Below are 18,939 nucleotides of genomic sequence, written 5' to 3'. Positions count from 1 at the left end.
CTCCTCTCTGCAGGACGCACTCTGAGAAACAAGGACTTCTACAATGTCAACGGCTCTGTGTACTGTAAAGAGGATTACATGGTGAGAGACCAGGGTCAGGGCGTGTTTTGTCATCCGTCTCGCACTCGGAGACGGAGGATTGATTTTCTTCTAATGGTAATCTCTTTTGTTGTAATTACAGTTTTCAGGATTCCAGGCTGCCGCTGAGAAGTGTAGTGTGTGTGGCCACCTCATCCTCGAACAGGTGTGTGTATGTGTGCGTGAGAACATGCTACGTGAAGACGTGCACAAAGACCTCTCAATACTTGAGACTTAGGCTAGATTTAAGGATGATTTACTTTAACCTGCCCTGTGAATTTGTTTTTAGTTGTATGTGTCCTGTTTCCCAGAATGTCTCTTAAGAACCCTCCAGAGGATTGAGACATTCAGTGACGCCTTTTTATTGGCTCCTCTTCGGGTTCCCACGGCAGATTTTCAGTGGAATGTTTGCCTTCTTTTTTTGTTTTGTTTATAAACTAAGAAATATGGCTCTGTAGTGATTGGCCTCAAACGTTTTACCATATTTGTACCACACAAGACATACAACATAAATAGAAAGCGAGCAGTGAGTGTGAGAACCGCATGATGTGAACGGCTTAACCAAGTTCACGTTTTCTACGACCATCGGAAATAATAATAGTTTATTCTCATATTTTCTGGTCTGCTTACTACCTGAAAGTAGAAGATGTTGGTAAGACGGTATGATTGATTTGGCGGATGAAAATGTTAAATCGAATTAGTTTGGTTGCAAATGGATTTCACAATTTGTCAAGATAAAAGATGCTAAACATACCTACATACAGTCTTATCTGAGGTAAAAGTACACCACGAGATAATGTCTTTCTAACGACTTAAATGCTTGGTGTCTTGTTGTTCCCTCTCAGATCCTGCAGGCTCTGGGGAACTCGTACCATCCGGGCTGTTTCCGCTGCGTGGTCTGCTCCAAGGCTCTGGACGGGGTCCCGTTCACCGTGGACCACCACAGCAACATCTACTGCGTGACCGACTACAACAAGTGAGACACTGACGCTTTGTTTTGATCAGGGACGGACCAGTAGGCGTCCTGCTTTGTGGCTCGTAATATTTATCATTTTATTTATGCGTCAGATTTTTTTTGCTTTTGTGAGTGTAACATCTGAAGAATGTCCGTTACTCATCCCGCTTCATTACTCCACTGTGTGGGTGCTGCTGGTTTCTACCACTAGATAAACTTTCTCCTGTCCTTCTGCAGGACTTTTGCCCCGAAGTGCGCCGCTTGTTTACAGCCCATCTTACCGACCGAGGTGAGTAGTCTGAAGTGCATTAGTGTGTGTGTGAGCAGAATGTTCCAGGTGACTGAAAGTTCTGTTTCTTTTGTCTCAGGGCAGCGAAGAGATCCTCAGGGTCGTGTCCATGAACAAGGACTATCACTTCGAGTGCTACCACTGCGAGGTGAGCAATCTTTAGCTCGTTCTGCTCCTCTTTATATCCTGACCTCACTTCCTCTGTGTGCATTCCTGTCCTTATCTGCGTCTTTCTTCCCCCCCCCCCCCCCCCAGGAGTGTGGTAAGCAGCTCTCTGATAAGCCCGGCTCGCAGTGCTTCCCTCTGGACTCTCATCTCCTCTGCCACTCCTGTCACATGAGCAGAGCATGCGACACACACATTCCCCCTCACAACACACACTGATGATCAGCAGCTGTGGAGGTTTTCCTGTTTTTATTTAAAGCTGGTCTTAACATGCTGTCGTACGATGAAACTGCTGAAACTCAAACATTTCCACTGATTCGCTTCAGTCCCCTGTTGTCACATGTACTGCCTGCTGTACTTCTTGTACTATTTACTGTACCATAGTTTTAAGGGAACGGGAAAGAAACTACTGCTTTTTTTTTTTTTTTTACCCCAATGTGGCTACTGTTTGCTGTAGAAGAACAAGGGATTTTGCTAAACTGTTTTGTAAATATATTATCGCTAGCAAACATTTTGCACTTAAATTTGACTTTACTGTAAGAGTTGTTACATGAATCTGTACAATTTGGGGAAAAACTTTACTGTAATTTCTGTATGTTGTAATAAATATTCATTTGTGTTCAGTATAACAAACCTTTTCAAATGCACACGTCCATGGTTCAAGTGTTTTCCAATATATTCGTATAACACAAAAACATCCAACCAGAGAAGCTGATAACCAATTTAAATTTATTCATTTTTTTTTTAAATTCTCAGTACATTCAGCACTTGCAGGAAAGGGGGGAAAAAAAAGCAATCTGTTTCCAACTAAAAGCATAAAATTGAAAATATTAAAATTGTAACCATTACTCTATTAGAAGGTTAACGTATTTGTACCTCTTAAATATATATATGATTGAGAGGTCAGAGGAGGGATTTTCAAACCGAGACTTCAGTGCCAGGAAGGTCAGCTTCCTGTAATTATTACAGAATAAACCACTTTTACAAGAATCTTTATATCCTCGACTCCAAAAACATCCACGAAAGACAAACTCGGGCATGTGTCACCACATCACGTCTCTTCCTATCACACACACTTCTAGGTTACAGTGTTGAGACTACCAGTTGCATCTTTGTGGGAGAGAGAGAGAGAGATGAAGGTTATTACTCACACAAACATCACCTGCTGTAACACACAACAAACCTCCAAGGCTGAAAAAAACATGATTCATAAAACTTCAACGAAACAAAATCATCTCTTTGACGAAGTCAAATCTAGTCGTACGGAACAAAAAATAACTCAGTGCCGAAGAGAACGCTAAAACTGATCCTAGAAAATATCTGAAGGCTAGGGATCTATTTTGGACTTGTTTTATTACAGGGCTCCGAGGAGGAAGGAACTGTGCACCCACAGAACTAAAATAAAGAGGCGGGCTCCCAAACCTCAGTGGGACAAAATGCTGAGGCGAGCCAGAAGAACCACCGGCTTCTCTCGCTTCTTTTCTTTACCGGCACTAGAGAGACGAGGAGGACCGCCGCTCTCTGCAGAGGGAAAGGACTGACATATGCTTCCGGAAGACGGAGAGAGAACAGAAGAGTGGAGGACAGGAGATAGATAGACGGTCCTGGTACTATGAACAGAATGTGTACTCAACATTTTCTGTGTAAACTGACGCAGACGAGCTGGGAGGGGTGTGTGGAAGACAACGCCGGCGTCAAAGAGTGGACAAATTATGCACGGTGCGGCAGGTAGTCCTGAACTCGAGGCAAGAGAAATGCATCTCCGAGTGAAAACACTCCCTCCCAATGCTACGTCCTCCCACCTTCCTCCCTCCCTTCCTCCTTCCTCACTCGGGACCTCAGCGGCGTCTATCCCTGGGGTTGCTTCGGCTACGAGAGCGACGTCCGCTCCCGGCGCCCACCGAGGGTCGTCTGGGCCGTTGTCCGTCGTCCCTCTTCTTGTCCCCCTCCCTCTCTCGGCCGCGGTCCCTCTCTCGGTCCCGGTCGGCTCCTCGGCTGGCTGCCCCGACGCTCGCCGTCACACTGCCGTCCTTCTCGCGGCCGTCCTTCTCGCGGCCCTCTTTCTCGCGGCCCTTCAGCCTCTCTTTCCTCTCCTCCTCCCGCTTCTTCTCCTCCTCCTCTTGCTGCTCCTTGCGCCTTCGCTCGCGCTCCTTTTGCCGCTCCGTGCGGTCCAAAAGCCGCTGCACCGCCTGGTGGACACAAAGCAGTTTGGTTGGATGAAAATGATCTCTGAAGTACTCTAAACTAAAGTGTGTTAACAAGTAAGCGTGTGTGTGACCGACCTGCTCCTCAGAGAGGGGGAGCCAGTATATACATGGAGCTGCTTTGGTCTTCAGGAACAAGTCGTCGAGCAACTTTGCAGGAGGCTCGTCTCCTTTCTCTGCTGGTGGAAAACATAAAAAGAGTGAATTTCTTCAAACAGCGGAAGATATTGTTGAGAAGTATCGCTTCAACTCTGAGCTGCAGACGTTACCCTTCTTATCGGTCTTCCTCTCCTTGCTCTTGGCCCGGTCTCTCCTCCTCCGCTCTCTGTCTCTGGATCGGGATCGTTGCTGCTCCTCCTCTCCCGGTCTGGCGAATTCCCGGACCTTATCCCGGTCCCATTCCCGCTCGCCGCGGGCTCGTTCCCGGCGCTCCATCTCTCTCTGTCGCTCCGCCCACAGGTCCCGCACGCCTGTCACGCCTCCCCGGTCTCTCTCCCGGTCGTGCTCCCGGTCTCTGTCTCGCTCGGGCATCAGAGGGGGCAGCCGGGGCTGAGGACCGCTTGGCGGGGGAACGTGTTCCTCCACCTTTACTGGCTTCAGGATGCCTTTTTGAATGTCCAGCTGCAGGAAAAAATAAATAAATAAGGAGACAAAAGCCAGGACGGTAAAGTTTTGAGTGTGTGGATAAAATGTAATGGACAAATTAAAAACAAAAAAAGGTCCATAAACCAACAGTGACAAAAAGAGAAACTGCGTTACCTCATCCTGCTCACAGAAGTCGACACTGAGGACTTTGGGATTGCTCGGAGGCCATTTGACCCCGTGGAGGGCAGCTCTGGTGGCGACCGCCTCCTCTGTTGTAGCGTACTATGAGGACAGGAAGAAGGTTATCAGGCTGAAAATAGTCCTTTTAAAGTGTAATCACATCTCAGCCAACACACAGACTGCAGGAACAGCTGGATGAGAACACAGAGGTGATGGCACACAATATAAAACGGTTGATTTGCTGATACTCACTGTGACATAGCAGTGAGACTTGATCTTGTCGATCCAGAAGCCCTCCTCCACCACGCTGCCCGTCCTGTTCAGCAGCTCTTTGAGCTGGCCCAGGGTGAAGGGTCGCACCTACGGGACACACAGGCAGCATGGCTCAGTAAAAGGTTGACGGGGTCCGTTTATAGAAAGCAAAAACTAAACAAGACAAGAGCTGAGCAGAGAAGATCTTGTTGTGTATCAAGAGAACAGACAGATTTTTTTGAAGTTTGTACCAAAACATCTGAGATGTTCCCACACCAACAGCTAACGTTAACTAGCTCTCCTCTGTTGTTCACAATGCAGCATCATCAGGGAACAAACAGGGTGCATGGGAGTGTTCAACCTCAGGTGTGTAGTACTAATATACAAACGTGAAGTACATATCGAGCAGGATGTACAAATCGGGTAGCGATGTTGTTCCTGTTTAATGTAAATCAGCTGATGAATTAAATGATAACCTGATATTGGATCCGTACATAGACTCGAGTACTCGCTGACACTCGATCCAGCACTTTAGGATGAAGACTACCAGCAGTCATTGAGAGTAAGATCAGTGGGAATCAAGTACAAACAGTGGGAGAGAGAAATGCTCAGCCTCCCACGGTGTAGCTCTGGGGATGATGATGCTGGTCTTGACAACTTTCCATGCAATTTAGTTTACATCTTTCCCAGAGGATGAATCCTGAGGATTGGTGCACCCCTTGTCCAACCAACACTACATGACACTTCTACAAATAACTGAATTATTGTCGGTTTACATCAAACAGAGCGTGAAGCTGTTCCTACATCTTAAATCCATCAGGGTTGTTTTCTGGTAAACAAAATGGTGATGAGAACTACAGTCACACGGCAGCGCTATGAACCTTTACTTGTTTGTTTGCGTTCTATGTTCCTGTTGTTCTGAGATCACTGAGGCTGGGTGGCATTAGATATCTGGTCCTCTTTGATCCAAGAATTACTTGAAGTCTCGCTTCTATGACGCAAGTTCAAATCTGCAAATGCTAGTCATTAAATGTGTAATGTCTAGTCTCGTCAGTTTAGTCATGCAGTGTGTCCCAAACTTAAGGTGCTACTTGAATGCAGCCATAATACCTGGGTAAGTGTTCCTGACTCCAATTATGGGAATGACGGTGATTACCACTGGCATCCACACAATATGCCTCATTCATGAAAAACTTTGGTCGATTTTGAAATGCCGGAATTCGTCTGTGTAATCATGCCCCCCTGAACCTAATTTTAGTTTGTGGGCAAAGTTTAAGGCTCCGACTCGAGTTACAAACCCACCAGGTTGGTCACGTGGATGATATTTGAGACTTTGCCGTGAGGCGGCGAGGGCTGCCGGGCTGCACGGACGGGGTCATCGATGGTGACGGACACGCCGGACTTCTGTTGACTTATGGAGCGACGCACCAGACTGTCGCTGGGGGTAACTGAGGGAGAGGAGAGGAGAGAAGAGGAATGTCTGAAGATGAAGGACTGCCAGAGGGGTGACAGAAGTGAGAAGCCAACAAAAAGATTTGTACCCGACAATCAACAGCAATTAAAAAAAAACCACAAACTTCACAGCGAGGCCTCACCTTTCTTTGCCTCCACCTCCAGCTTCACAGATATCTGTGTTTCCAAAGCTTCCTCAGAAACACTCTCCTTCCTTTTGTCTCTGGAGGTCCTGCGTTGCTTCTCTTTCTCCGTTTGGTCCACCTCTTCCTCCTCATTCGTCTGTCCGTTTTCCTGGCTGTCACCTGGAACGACCTGGAGAAGAACGGTGGAAAGACTGTTCAGTATTTGGAGCCATAATGTTTTCCTCTGACAGTAATGAGACAGTACAACTCTTCTGACCTGTGTGACCGTGCGTCTGATCTTGAGGCCTTTGTCCTGGTCGCCCCGGCTGGTGTCTGGGCTCTCCTCGTCCCCGGACATTTGCAGCTCCTCTGGGTGCAGCTCCACCACGGCCTCCTGTTTCACTTTGATGTCTGGGATCAAAGACTGAAGGACGATGGTGGAGGAAAAAAGAAAGACAGGAACAAGAGAGGGAGAGAAATATTTCAATATTTTAACGACAACTGATAAAAGATAGCGGTTTTGTTCCCTCATTCATTTTAAGAGAGAGTTTGGTCGTCTTAACAAAATCACCAACTTTCTCCCAGCTCACTTGTGATGTTTTCAGAGTTGAGTTTTAAAACATTAACACAGAGCTGGAAGGAAACCTTTGAGGGAGATGTAACCAAGCTGTAGTTAAAGTAAGATCATCAATCATTGGTTGAAACACTTACATTTCTCTATCTCACAGAACTACCCAATACGTAAAGATTCATCATCTCATTAATTTCCCAGGCCTGCATGGACACCTGGTCCACGTGCCGTGCCAGTACCTTCAGTGAGTCAGTGGTGATGCTGATGGATGGTTTCTTAGTGGTGACTGCTGTGCTGGAGCCCCACCTCCTCTTCCTCCCGGCTGCGGTTCCCGTGTCGGGCTCACCGGCTCCTCCATCTGTGGCGGCTGGAGACGTCTTGCTGCCTGTGGAGGAGCCAAAAAGATGCGGTTCATACTGAGAAAAGAGAAACTCCCCGATGGATGATGTGCTCTCTGCTGAACAGAGCCATAGTAACACGTTCCTGCAGGCTCATCACATCAAAGCAGAAGTAATTGCTTTGATACTTTAACCCAGATATGTTTTGCCATCGGTTGCAGTAGCTAATTAAAGTTCACAGAGTTCATAAATGGAATATATACTCACTGGTCAGGGATATCTTGCGAGCAGCGAAGGCCTTCGGAGTGGTGCTCTGGAAAGAGAGACAGAGAGAGAACATACGGGGTGCGGGGCGAGATGAGAAACGAGAGTCAAAACCCAAACAGGCAACAACAGAGAGGAGGTGAAACAGGAAAAGTGGAGGAGGGTTTTGGGGGCGGGGGGGAGGGGGTTAAACAGATGCCTGGAGGCTCCAATTGTACCACATTATAGAGAGAGAGTTCTGGATCGATACAGAGAGACTCCAGACACATGTCCGTCTTCCACCTCTGCTCAAAGACACTGAGGCAAATCATTACGCTGTGTGTGTGTGTGTGTGTGTGTGTTAGACTCTCAGTTGGCCTGTGTAAAACTCAAACTGGGTCATATCTCGGTGTTATTACAAGATAATGTCCACTAGAGGACGCTGAGGAGTGAAGGGAGATGGAGACTAGCGAAGTGTCTGTCGGCGGTGCGTTTAAGTGGATCCTGTCACTTTAAGAGATTTGCGTCCCATATGGACAGGATACATCTTCTCTAGAGGAGGTTGGGTGACTAATTTTAAATCCGTCCAGAGTGCATATTGTCTTTTCAACCTACCAATACAATAATAATTGAGGCCATAATAACTTAACTAAATCACTACATCAATAAACTCTTGCAATGAAGCAAAAAGTGAACATTATGAGATCAAGCTCATCCACTGTGAGGTTGCTAAATGTTGTGAGTGATGATGAGTTCTGTGCAGCAGAGGTGGAGGACAGAGTGTTCAGGACTCAAAGATCGCTCAGCAGGACTTTTGGGTACTGCAGTTTGAATTCACCTTGAAGATTTAAACATATTTAACAAGACACAGCTTGTGTTTGTCAAATGTACGACCAACACTTTCATCTTGGTGTAAAAACTGCAGTACATGTGACAGTTACAATTTCTTGCTTTAAATTACGAGAAGGAACAAAATGAATTCCTCTTATTTTTTTTAATGGTTTTTTACCCCGTTAATCCTTTAGATTTGTATAAAATTTAAATAGAGGCATAATCACAAGTAATTTCCTGGTACCATTTGACACCTGATTCCTTACTGGCTCGACTATGGCCCGACCGCACGACAGTGTGTACTGTATCTAGGCAACAAGGATCCAATCAGAGAAGGCAGAGGAGTGAGGGCTCGATTAGAGTATGCAGATTAGCCACCAGCCACTGGATTGGACTTTTGTCTTGAACGGGGAGGACATTTCTTGATCGATCAAAAGAGTCAAGTTTCAGTCTTTTTGGGGGAGACAAGGGTTTCAAATTGACCTTGTGATGGATTCTGACAGGGGCGGGGAGGGGTCGACGTATACTTTGTTAGAGTCCAAGTTAAAAAAAAAAAAAATCCATTTTATGATGCTTGTATTTATCATCTTTAATTGTCCATATTCTCCATTTTACGGTCCTGAAGGCCTTTGAGGGTGTTGGGAGTATCTCGAGTGTTGCTTCACAGTTCTTGAGATTATTTTGCACATTGAGAGCACAGGTAGAAGGCCTCTTCAACATGATAAAAAAAAAAAAAAAGTGGGCAAAAGTAATCCAGAAGAATGTGTCTTTGTTAGATTATAATCCAGGGAAGAATGAGGGTCGATGGACATCATCTTGAGTATCTTTGCTGGTATGGACACCTTTCCATTTCCTGATGAAACATCATGAGCTAACTGACGGTGTGGCTGCAAAGGAAGGGAGGCGACGATTCATTTTATCCAGCTCTCTGCGTGGATGATCAACGTCACTCTGCACCCACATCAATTCTTGGTGTGTAATGTGTGTCGGATTACTTGTCCTTGGCACCGTGTCCTTTGAAAGTCTCTGTTACGGTGGAACTGGTGCAGAGTTCAGGGGAACAGTTCACAGCATGATGACAGAGTTTACACGCCTTTTAAAAAGGCCGGGCCATAAAAAAAGCCCCACAATCATTACTTCCAAGCCGATTACTTCAGTTGCTTTGTTGGTAGTGCGCTCTCAAACTTTAAATCCCCAAACAGTGGTCGTATATAAACGCTCATGTCCTGATCACTGTGAGGGTTACTGCAGGAAGTCCAAAGTCATTCTTCCACACCACCAGCAGGGGGCAGTGTGGAATTAGAGCCAGAGGTGAGAACAAAAACAGGAGCCCTGAAGAGTTTTTGTTCATCTGAGCTTTGCTTTGGAGGACAGAAGCATGTGGACGTTGGAGGGGCAACACTTTGAGGATGTAGCGTACCCTCAAAATGGCAGATGGGGGTCGGGGGATAGGCGGAGGACAGGCGATACAGAGCTCCCTCGCCTGCCTTTACGCCGTCATTCATCATCCCCAAACACAGCGCAGTACAGTCCAGTACTGAGGCTGGGGTTACCATGGCAACTGTGTGCAGCTGCAGTTACCATGGCTGCCACTGCTGCTGTTTTCGGTGGCGGTCTGACGAAAGCGAGCTCCGGTTCCTGCTGGCTCAGCACGTCACCGGAGGGCTACAGGCTCTTTACTCAGTGCCGTGGGGGTTGCAGACTCTGGGCCTAATTCAGGTGACAGCGACGCACTTGGGCATAGCGGGACAGGAGTTGTAGGAGTAGGAGGAGTGGAGGAGGTGTTGGTGGTGGTGGTGGTGGTAGTAGTAGTACGCAGCAGGTACCATTAGGGGCAATGGAAGAGGCATGGGCACCTTCATAACAAAGCAATCAATGGGGTTTTAAACAGCAATCACACCATAAATATATATAGTGAGAGAGAAGCTTTCATGATGGGATACAGAGGCAAAAGATGGAAAGTAAGGGGGACAAAGAGGGGGAGAGAGACAGTGTGGAAGGAGCAAGTGAGAGAGCAGAGAGAATGAAAAGTGGGTGAAAGAAACAGCAGAAACGAGCCCTGATGCATCTCTACACACACTGTCAGGGTCCATTACTCATGCAAACGCAGGTGGGGAAGAAAACCCACAAACACTTAAAAGAAGACACATGCTCGTAATAACATGATTTGGATAGCAGCGCCCCCACTAAAGCTAAACTAGGTACTGAAGAGCTAATGTAATGTATGTTCGTGGGTATCTGGTTTCAGCAGCAATAAGTGGTGGAGGCTCAAGGCCGTCGCTAACAGACACAGCAGCCGCATAATGAGCTCCAACAATGATACTCTGTGGTATCATTAGGTTGTAAATGTAAATAATGCATCTAAAAATGAATTTCTATAAGTGAAAATGCTTGCGATACAATAAAATGCTAGACTCTGGTCCGATACAACGATGGCTGAGACCCTGACACACCAAATAACGTATCCGTCTTTCTAATCGTCCCCATTATAGTTTGGAAAATGGAGAATATGTTTGATAAAAAGCTGCAGGAAGACAAAGTGAAAATGGGCCAGAAGCAGTGACATCACTAAGCTGAATGAGCTCCTTCTAACAGACTCAAAGTTCTCAATCGTTTGAAATGTTGATCAGAGCAGAGAAGTGCCAACATTGGCAGATAAATCATGAAAACAAGGGCCACAGATGCTAAACAGCATTCGATAATCGGCTTGATGTGTCAGGGCCCTCAAGTTTAATGTTTTTCTTTGTCACTTCCTCCCAAACACACACTCTCTCTCACACACACACAGTGAGAAGCATGCGTTTTCTGCAGCGCGATTGCCTAACTTAACACACTACTGCCGTCACTACTTGCGTCCCAGCAGCATCAACACTTAACATTCCTCTTCAGGTAGCAGACGGACAAGCCAAGTGTGTGAGAGATCATCTAAGTTATGAAATATTAGTTGCATTAATGGAGTGGATTAGTTCTATTCACCCCGGGGCCCAACTCCAACTCAACCCCTGTTTGTTCACCTATGAGCATTCAATCTATTAATGCGATGAGCATATACAAAAGGATACAGAAGCTGTGTACAGAGACAGAATCGAGAGGAGAAAATCCCCACAGGAGCTGAGGAAATTAGCTGTTTTGAAAATCTTGGGGTTGTGTTGGTTTTAAGTTACCCTCCGAACTTGTGCCGTCGACCACACATGCTTTAATATGAATGAGGATGCAGGTTAGTAGGAGACAGAGCAAGGACACCCCCAACCTCAGTGACCTTACCTCCTCCAGGCGACCCTCGCTGTTCTCTGGCTCGGCCCCGGAGGGCGGCTGCTGGGCACTGGAGCTCTCCGAGTCCGGTTCCGCCTCCGTCACTGCCGCTGCACTGGGCTCCGACACCTCCCTGCAGGGGGGAGAGACGTTTGGGGTGTGGAGGGAGAAAATAAGCTTTGATTGTAAAATACTGTGACCGAGCTCAGGGTCAATAACGGTACGCCAGAGTATCTGAACTTACTAACTCTCAGTAAAATGATCCGTCTTTAATGAACCAAACTATTGTTTCCTTGAGCTGAGGTGATGCATAATTTAAACATATCAAAGCCTCTTATTTGTAGAAGTGATCGATAATGACTGCAATTATACGCACTATGATGATGAGGCCTAGCAGCATCCTTAGAGTGGGTGTGACCGTTGTGTTGGCAGGAGGATGAATTGACAGAAATAACAGCATCGTGACTGTCGTTTATGATTGGCCAGACAAAACAAGCAATGTGATGATAACACCTGGAGCTTTAGGACATTGCAGCTCAGCTCTAGAAGTCAACATAAGGGTTAGTGGGATAGTGGGAGAGCAGACAAAATGACGTGTAGGACAAGACGGGGGGTAAACACCGGGATGTGTCAGAGGAAGTGTGCTGGGGGCCAGTGATCTGGGTCACTCCTGCCTGCTATGAATAACTCACCAGCTAACTGACACCTAGGGTCACAAACAGCCCTCAAACAAACTCATAGTGCAAGACAGCTGTGTGTGGTCTTCATCTGATCCACGCTGGATCATCAAAACAAGAAAGAAATCTAACTCAGCCAATAAAATAACTGCTTTGTAGAGTTACTATGAGTCAGACCTCACACAGCCAAAAGCTTCTTCACGTTGTTGGATTTTATCGCTGTTATCTAAGAGAGCAGAACTGAGCAGATGTCATTATATATTTTTAGCTACCCTCCTTAACCTCTCGTACCGCTGAGGCAGCGCCCTGTAGGTGGGAGAACCACATCTTCTAGCATCCTCCTCTCCATCACAGTGCACATTCTCCACGGGTTGATTGATTCGTTACGCGATGCTTTGCATTTCATAGTTAGCGTTTAACACAGGATAAGGAAGTAAATAATACATTTTCAGTGTACCTGTGTACCATTGTTTTCAGTTTTTAATCTGATCATTGTCTTTATTCGGCTAGATGTTTGATCTAAAAAAAACATCAGAAAATCGTGAAATGTGCACATCACAATTTCCCCGAGCCTCAAATTGATTAAACCACCAATCGTTACAGTGATTAGTGGAGTGACCTCCTAGATGAAGGCGGTAGAACAGAATAATCGCTCTAAATCAAACACTGAGTCACCTTCATCAAAGTCCCTTCCACAACAAGGTGATTCGGTTTCCTTTGGATTTAAATAAAAAACCTGCCCTATAACTGTAAAAAGAGCTCAAATGACCAAACCTCCGCTTTTCTCTTTCTCCACATGTAACATGGCCACTGACTCCTCTTTAAGAGGAGGACCTGTAATGTCGGTCTATGTACCAGTGAGTGTTCAGCCTCCTCCTCTGGATATTAGTTGATGAGGAGTGGAGGCAGGAGGACAGCAGTTGCCCCTCCTCCACACCACAATGGCTTGCCTCATTTGCCCTAGGTGTGGATGTCAATGTCTGTGTGGCTCTTGGGTAAGGCCAGAGACACACCTGGGCAGCATATAAAGAGAGACAGATGTCTAGTAGAAATACAATCCCCCCAGGATCAGGAAAGCCCAGGCCGAGGTGATGTAATGACACCTAAAGAAAGAACGAGTGACTTCACAGTGTGTCTGCATGATGCTGGCTTTTTCCTTTCAAATAACACGCTTAAAGCCCTTCAAATCAAACAGTTTTGTATTCACACGACTACGCGGGAATTGAGTACAGCTTGAATCTGGGGAACAGTGTCACAATGCATCACAAAATAAATGCATCACCTCTATTTAAGCTGCTCAAAAAACCCGAGTATGACCCGAGGCACCTGTTCTCATTTACGGTAGCTCAACAAAATTACTCAAATCATGTCCTACTCAACAAACTGGACTCATAAATTGGACGATCACATCGTCGCCGATCAAATCGGACAGATAGTGGGCTCTCAGGGGACGAGAGTGCGAGCGCTGGTGCCAGCTGGGAGAATTATATCACACCATAAGGGTCCATTCACACTGACTGTACAGATAACAGATGTCTGCTTTAATGATCTCCCTCGATAACAGTGAGATCATTAACAGCTACAGCCACACAAACCCCAAAACAAAAAATGTAATCTGTGGCGTAGACAACAAGATGCATGTACAGCTTGGCCATAAATCAGCTTTAATGGGACAACAAAATGACGATGTCATCATTAAATAATAAAATGCATTTGCTCTTTAATCTCATCTACTTGGCATGACAGAGATGTTGAGGTCAAGCAGAATAACAGAGTAGGGGAGAAATCACAGTCCGCATGACTCTCCTCAGCACACCATGAAATCTGAGCCCATTATTTATTAATCAATGTGCTCCTCCAATGTGAAGCTATTTTAGGCACACATCATAGAAGGGAGACCCCCTTCCCCCCCTAAAAAAAAAAAAGAAAAATCTTGCTCCTTCACTCAACAAAAGATCCTCACCCACGGTCCCACCCCCGGTCCTTCCTCACATGGGCGAACACGCTCACAACCAGGCCAATGTGGACTGATGACATGATATTTAACAGGCATGAAGGAGATGTTAGCTCATCAGCATCGCAATGTACACGACCGCCTGATGTCTACACGTTGATTTCGGATGTTACAGTACAACCAGCTAACTAAAAGCCTTGAGTCGCCCTCTAGCTCGCTCTTACCCGTTTTTGTTGCCTTCGGACAGCATTATAACCGGCCTTGAGAGGGAACCCCCGGGGATAAAATGTGACACTCTGCCGCTCAACGATTAATCCGGTTAGGCGTCGGTTGGAAATCGGAGACGCGAAATAAAATAAAAAATCCAGTCGCGGTTTGTTTCTACTGCTGATTAGCTGTGCACTGCGTCGGTATCAGGGATGCAATGCATGCATGTCGGCCATGTTGGCTAGCGAGACCAGTGTCAAGTCTGCCAGAGAGAGGGAAAGAAATATCTTCCGGTCAAAGATTTCCAAAATAAAAGCTACGACGCTCAAACGTGTCGCATTCCGAAATATGATTAAACTAAAAAATATGAACTAAGCAAGGGACTGCGCTGCATGGAAACACGAGCTCTACTGCCAGCCACCAATGGAAATTACATGAAAAAGACAACCGGGACAATGCAACGAGGGAAGGCGAGAAAAAAAAGGACCCTCTTTTCTCAAGAGACAAGCAGCAGCCACGCTGCGTGTGGGGCTGCCGCAGTGAACGCCTGACAAGAAATACACAAACTGCAACACAACCGACTCATGTTTAAGAGAGATCTGTGACCGATGTTTTAAATTAGAACAGCATTGTTTATGCCTTTATATGCTGGCAAACTATATACAATGGTAAATTACTAGTAAATAAAATAGTTCAGTGCAGACATGGCTCTTTCTGTATTAGTACTAAATACTGCATAAATGTGATTAACCACCATCTAGTCATAAAACAAAAACCATGTGCTACTTCAGCTTAGCTTACTTCATCTATTATACAAATAGCTTTTGCTTTTTCCTCCGAGGGCCAAAGTTAATGTAAGCATCATCGCATAGCTAGAAAATGTTCTCATCATCCCGGATATCCAAACAATCCAGTGATTTAGTCCACGTTGACTACATAGGTTGAAGTGCTCCTCATGTGAATTTATCACCGCATTTAATGTATAAGCTTCTCTAAGTCACTGCTAGCAAGTTGAGATACCCAGAAAGAACAGAGAGAATAGCTCAATTTATTGAAATAAAACCACACACATCATTGTTTATAGATATTACAGGGAGCCACTGAAGAAATGCATGCGTCACTGAGATGGTGTTGAAGACTTAATTCCACTAGTTAATGAGGTAAACTGTATTTTAATGATGGTTACTGACCTCTTTGAAAGGTGTCGTTTCTCTGCTCCTTTCAGGTTCGTGTTTTTCTCATCCTCTGCGTCGTGCTCTGGCTTCTGTGAAATAATTTTTTTTTAAATAGTAAAAAAGAAATAGCAGTACACACAACAGGTCCAACGTCTCTATCAATGCTGTAGTGGATGACAGACATCCTGTGTGATCACTGACCTTGAGCTTCCTGACAGGGAGGATTTTATCCCCGGAGGAGGAAGAGGAGGATTGTGAAGAGGAGTCTGATTTGGAGTCAGAATCTGATGAGGAACCGGAGTCTTGGGCCTCAGTCACAGCCACCCATCCTTTGTTGGCTGTCTCCTGTCTCTTGTCCTTCTCCTTTAGCAGTTTCTCCTCCCGTCTCTTCTCCTCATCCTGGTGTTTTCTCTCTTTTTCCTCCTGCTGGTGTTTTCTCTCTTTTTCCTCCTGCTGGTGTTTTCTCTCTTTTTCCTCCTGCTGGTGTTTTCTCTCTTTTTCCTCCTGCTGGAGTTGTCTCTCTTTTTCCTCCTGCTGGCATTTCCTCTCTTTTTCTCGCTCCTCTTTCTGATGATGTTTCTCCTCCTCCTCTTCCAGCCGTTTCCTCTCCTTCTCCTTCTCTTCTTCCAAGCGTTTCTTCTCTCTCTCCTGTTCTTGGATCTTCTTTCTTTCTCTCTCTTGCTTCTGGTGTTGTTCCCTCTCTTTCTCCTCCTTCAGTCGCCTTTCTTCCTCCACGTCTCTGTTCTCTTGGAGCCTCTTTCTCTCCAACCTTTTCAGTGGAGATTCACTGGAACTGGCAAGCCCAGCGGTGGAGTGTGCGGCCTCTCCAGACATGTCCACAGCAGAGGTGGCCTCTGCCGCACGGAAAGCCCCCTCTGACTCCATCTTGTGTACCAGCAGAGAAAGGGGCCCTGGCCTGCGCTTTATAGGGGGCTCAGGACTGCTGGAACGAGAGCTTGAGTCAGAGTCTTCCCTCTGCATGGTGGAAGGTGGGAAGGGCGGCACCCTCGGACCGCACGAAGCCTCGGGGCCTTCTCCCTCCTGGTCGTCTGTATCTGGTGGGCTCTGTTTGGGAGTGTCAGGTAGGGCAAACAAGTCAGGAGGTGGAGAGGGAGGAGGAGTGGGGTGGCGCAGTTGCATTGGTGTGTGGTGTACCTGTGGAGGTGGGATGTGCTGCGGAGGCTGAAGCTTGCGTTTGGACCTCGCAGCTGTTGATGGGAGACTTGGAGGCATCTGCTGCGGCTGAGGAGGTACTCGATTGCCTCTTCGTGCCCCGCCAGGACCGGGCCCCCAATCCTCGTCATCCTCGCTCTCGTCGTCATCGTCATCACTGTCCTCGTGGACCTGACTTCCTGCTGAGACCCCGGCAGATCGGCTGAGGTGGAGCACGGGATGAGCTGATCCGGGCTCGCTCGGCGCGGTGCCCTCCTTCTCCTGGGCTCGGGGTACGGCGGGGGGCAGCCCCTGGCGGTCTGGCTGGCCCAGGACGCGCACTGACAGCGAGGCTACGGCACGGGGGGGAGATGGTGCTGGTGGCTCCTTATGTCCTTGATGAAAGGTGGCTCGCTGCATCCTTACTCCTGGAGCCTCGATGGACTCCTGTGGGTGGAGGATAGGACCGGGGCCAACGTCAGGGCCGCATGCCACCGCCATCATCCCGTGACCCATCACTGAATCTCCTCCTCCTTTCTCCTCTGCCCTGGTCATTGAGGGCTTGGGGGGTACGGTGTGATGCTTCTGGGCAAAAATAATGGAGTCATTCTGAGAGAAGGCGAGATGCCTACATTTGTTTTATACATTCATTCACGCGTTTTAGACATTTACAAGAACCATAGGAAAACAATTCAAACACACAAGCGTTGGAAAGATTTTGTATCACGTAAAAAGCACCACATGTAGAATATTGTAGGGAATGAAAAATAAGATACATCTAATCGATGTGAAGCATCTTAGTGTGTCCTGCTTTAAGGGATAACTCCTTAGTTTTCCTCATTTGACTATTCAGAGTGTGGAGGTTACAGACCTTGTCAGAGACATAGGAAGAGCAGTCATTGTCCTCCGAGTGGTCTTCATCCTCCTCCACCACGGCTGGGCTTTCTGCCAGGGAGAGACACAAGGCAGGAGGTAAAGGTCAGCAACAATGTGAGGATTAATGGCACACATCCACTGGTTCTTTAAGCTAAAGGACCATCGCTCATGCGGCAGAGACGGTGTTTATTGTCTGATTTGTGATTGTGTGTGTTTATGTATTACCTTCTGCCTCCTCCTCTTGTTGGGCCTCTCTCTCCAGTCTCTGGCGAAGGAGCTCCTGCTGCTTGGCCAGGTACTGTTTTATGAAGCTATTCTGGCTCATCTCCTCACCTATCTACAACACAGTAACGTACACAGAACGGCACTTTATTAAAAACATCTGCGCTGGAAAATCCACAGAGCCAGAAGAGCAGTGACTGTGTGCATGTAAGTGTGCAAGTATTGCAAGTAAAATTAATTAAAAAATTAAAATGAAACGGCACATTTGACATTCAACAAGTATTTATTATGAACTGTTCTTTGTAGGGAATATTCTATGGGTTGGATCTCAAGCCAATAAAATACATCAATACAATAATGTTTTTTACAGAGCTTAAAATGCCCACATATTAAAATGAAATATTAAAATCTATTCTTACCTGCGAGTTGGGCTGCAGCCCACTGTGAGAGGAGGACGACTTCTGAAGATTCTCCAGCATCAGAGCCTGCAAGGAATAAAGAGGGGTATTATTTAAATGTGAAATACTGCATCATAAGTCACAAAACAATATTAAAATAAATGTTTGTTACAGTTGAAACAGATCATTTATTAAATTAATACTAAATATGCCCACAAAAGCAAAAAGATTAACCTTTAGAGATACATTTCTCAACTTTTTCTCATCGTTGTGAAAGGCTCGAGTTGGTTTTGCAATGTCACTGACAATTTTTAATTTGTAACGGGACACTGCATATCAAAAATGGATACAAATGTAATGTTTTCATCATTATTAATACGATTCAGAGCATCAGTAATTTACACTCCGATCCAGAAATGACAAAAAAATGTTTGCTCTAAGAAACGCAGAGAAAATACATCTCCAAACCAATTACAATTGAGACATCTGTTGCATTTAATTCCCCTCTCTCTCCCCATGTTGGCTATAATAATTCCAGTAATAATTGCAGTATATTTTAGAAAAAAACATTGCAAATAATATAATATATTCGACTACTTTCAGCCCATAAAAATAAATAAATAAATAAATAAACAAACAAGTATTTTTTTTTAACAAAACTATATTCCTGAAACAGCATTTACACATTCATTTTTGGAAATAAAAATTCCAAACACGATTAGAGAACAGTTAATTAAGAAAATAAAACGTTTATATAT

General features: G+C 45.8%; 2 protein-coding genes across 7 annotated transcripts in view; one reads left to right on the top strand and one right to left on the bottom strand.

The window, feature by feature from the left end:
• The window catches only part of ajuba (ajuba LIM protein), an 8,358-nt gene extending 5,702 nt beyond the window's left edge, over nucleotides 1-2,656 (top strand). Inside the window, exons 3-8 of the mRNA XM_031850726.1 lie at nucleotides 14-81; nucleotides 182-244; nucleotides 924-1,054; nucleotides 1,271-1,322; nucleotides 1,402-1,470; nucleotides 1,578-2,656. Coding sequence (XP_031706586.1) covers nucleotides 14-81; nucleotides 182-244; nucleotides 924-1,054; nucleotides 1,271-1,322; nucleotides 1,402-1,470; nucleotides 1,578-1,706 — 512 coding nt within the window. The 3' untranslated portion in view covers nucleotides 1,707-2,656. The remainder of the gene's footprint in view (nucleotides 1-13; nucleotides 82-181; nucleotides 245-923; nucleotides 1,055-1,270; nucleotides 1,323-1,401; nucleotides 1,471-1,577) is intronic.
• Nucleotides 2,195-18,939, bottom strand: part of acin1b (apoptotic chromatin condensation inducer 1b) — an 18,835-nt gene continuing 2,090 nt past the window's right edge. The window contains exons 2-18 of one of the 6 annotated variants that reach the window (XM_031850722.1): nucleotides 18,203-18,268; nucleotides 17,787-17,898; nucleotides 17,557-17,630; nucleotides 16,689-17,270; nucleotides 15,735-16,598; nucleotides 15,549-15,622; nucleotides 11,533-11,653; nucleotides 7,462-7,507; nucleotides 7,096-7,241; nucleotides 6,563-6,709; nucleotides 6,304-6,475; nucleotides 6,011-6,156; nucleotides 4,709-4,816; nucleotides 4,451-4,558; nucleotides 3,961-4,312; nucleotides 3,770-3,870; nucleotides 2,195-3,676 (exon numbers count right to left, since the gene is read on the bottom strand). In XM_031850722.1, coding sequence (XP_031706582.1) covers nucleotides 3,326-3,676; nucleotides 3,770-3,870; nucleotides 3,961-4,312; nucleotides 4,451-4,558; nucleotides 4,709-4,816; nucleotides 6,011-6,156; nucleotides 6,304-6,475; nucleotides 6,563-6,709; nucleotides 7,096-7,241; nucleotides 7,462-7,507; nucleotides 11,533-11,653; nucleotides 15,549-15,622; nucleotides 15,735-16,598; nucleotides 16,689-17,270; nucleotides 17,557-17,630; nucleotides 17,787-17,898; nucleotides 18,203-18,268 — 3,570 coding nt within the window. In that variant the 3' untranslated portion in view covers nucleotides 2,195-3,325. Of the gene's footprint in view, nucleotides 3,677-3,769; nucleotides 3,871-3,960; nucleotides 4,313-4,450; nucleotides 4,559-4,708; nucleotides 4,817-6,010; nucleotides 6,157-6,303; nucleotides 6,476-6,562; nucleotides 6,710-7,095; nucleotides 7,242-7,461; nucleotides 7,508-11,532; nucleotides 11,654-15,548; nucleotides 15,623-15,734; nucleotides 17,271-17,556; nucleotides 17,631-17,786; nucleotides 17,899-18,202; nucleotides 18,269-18,939 lie in introns of all 6 variants that reach the window. The other 5 variants (XM_031850717.1, XM_031850719.1, XM_031850720.1 and 2 more) reach the window with 5 other exon arrangements.

Source organism: Anarrhichthys ocellatus, unplaced genomic scaffold (assembly GCF_004355925.1).
Source record: "Anarrhichthys ocellatus isolate YVR2014 unplaced genomic scaffold, GSC_Weel_1.0 scaffold11, whole genome shotgun sequence".
Lineage (NCBI taxonomy): Eukaryota > Metazoa > Chordata > Actinopteri > Perciformes > Anarhichadidae > Anarrhichthys > Anarrhichthys ocellatus.
Note: the sequence above shows the minus strand (reverse complement) of the source record. Positions and strands in the feature narration are given on the sequence as shown.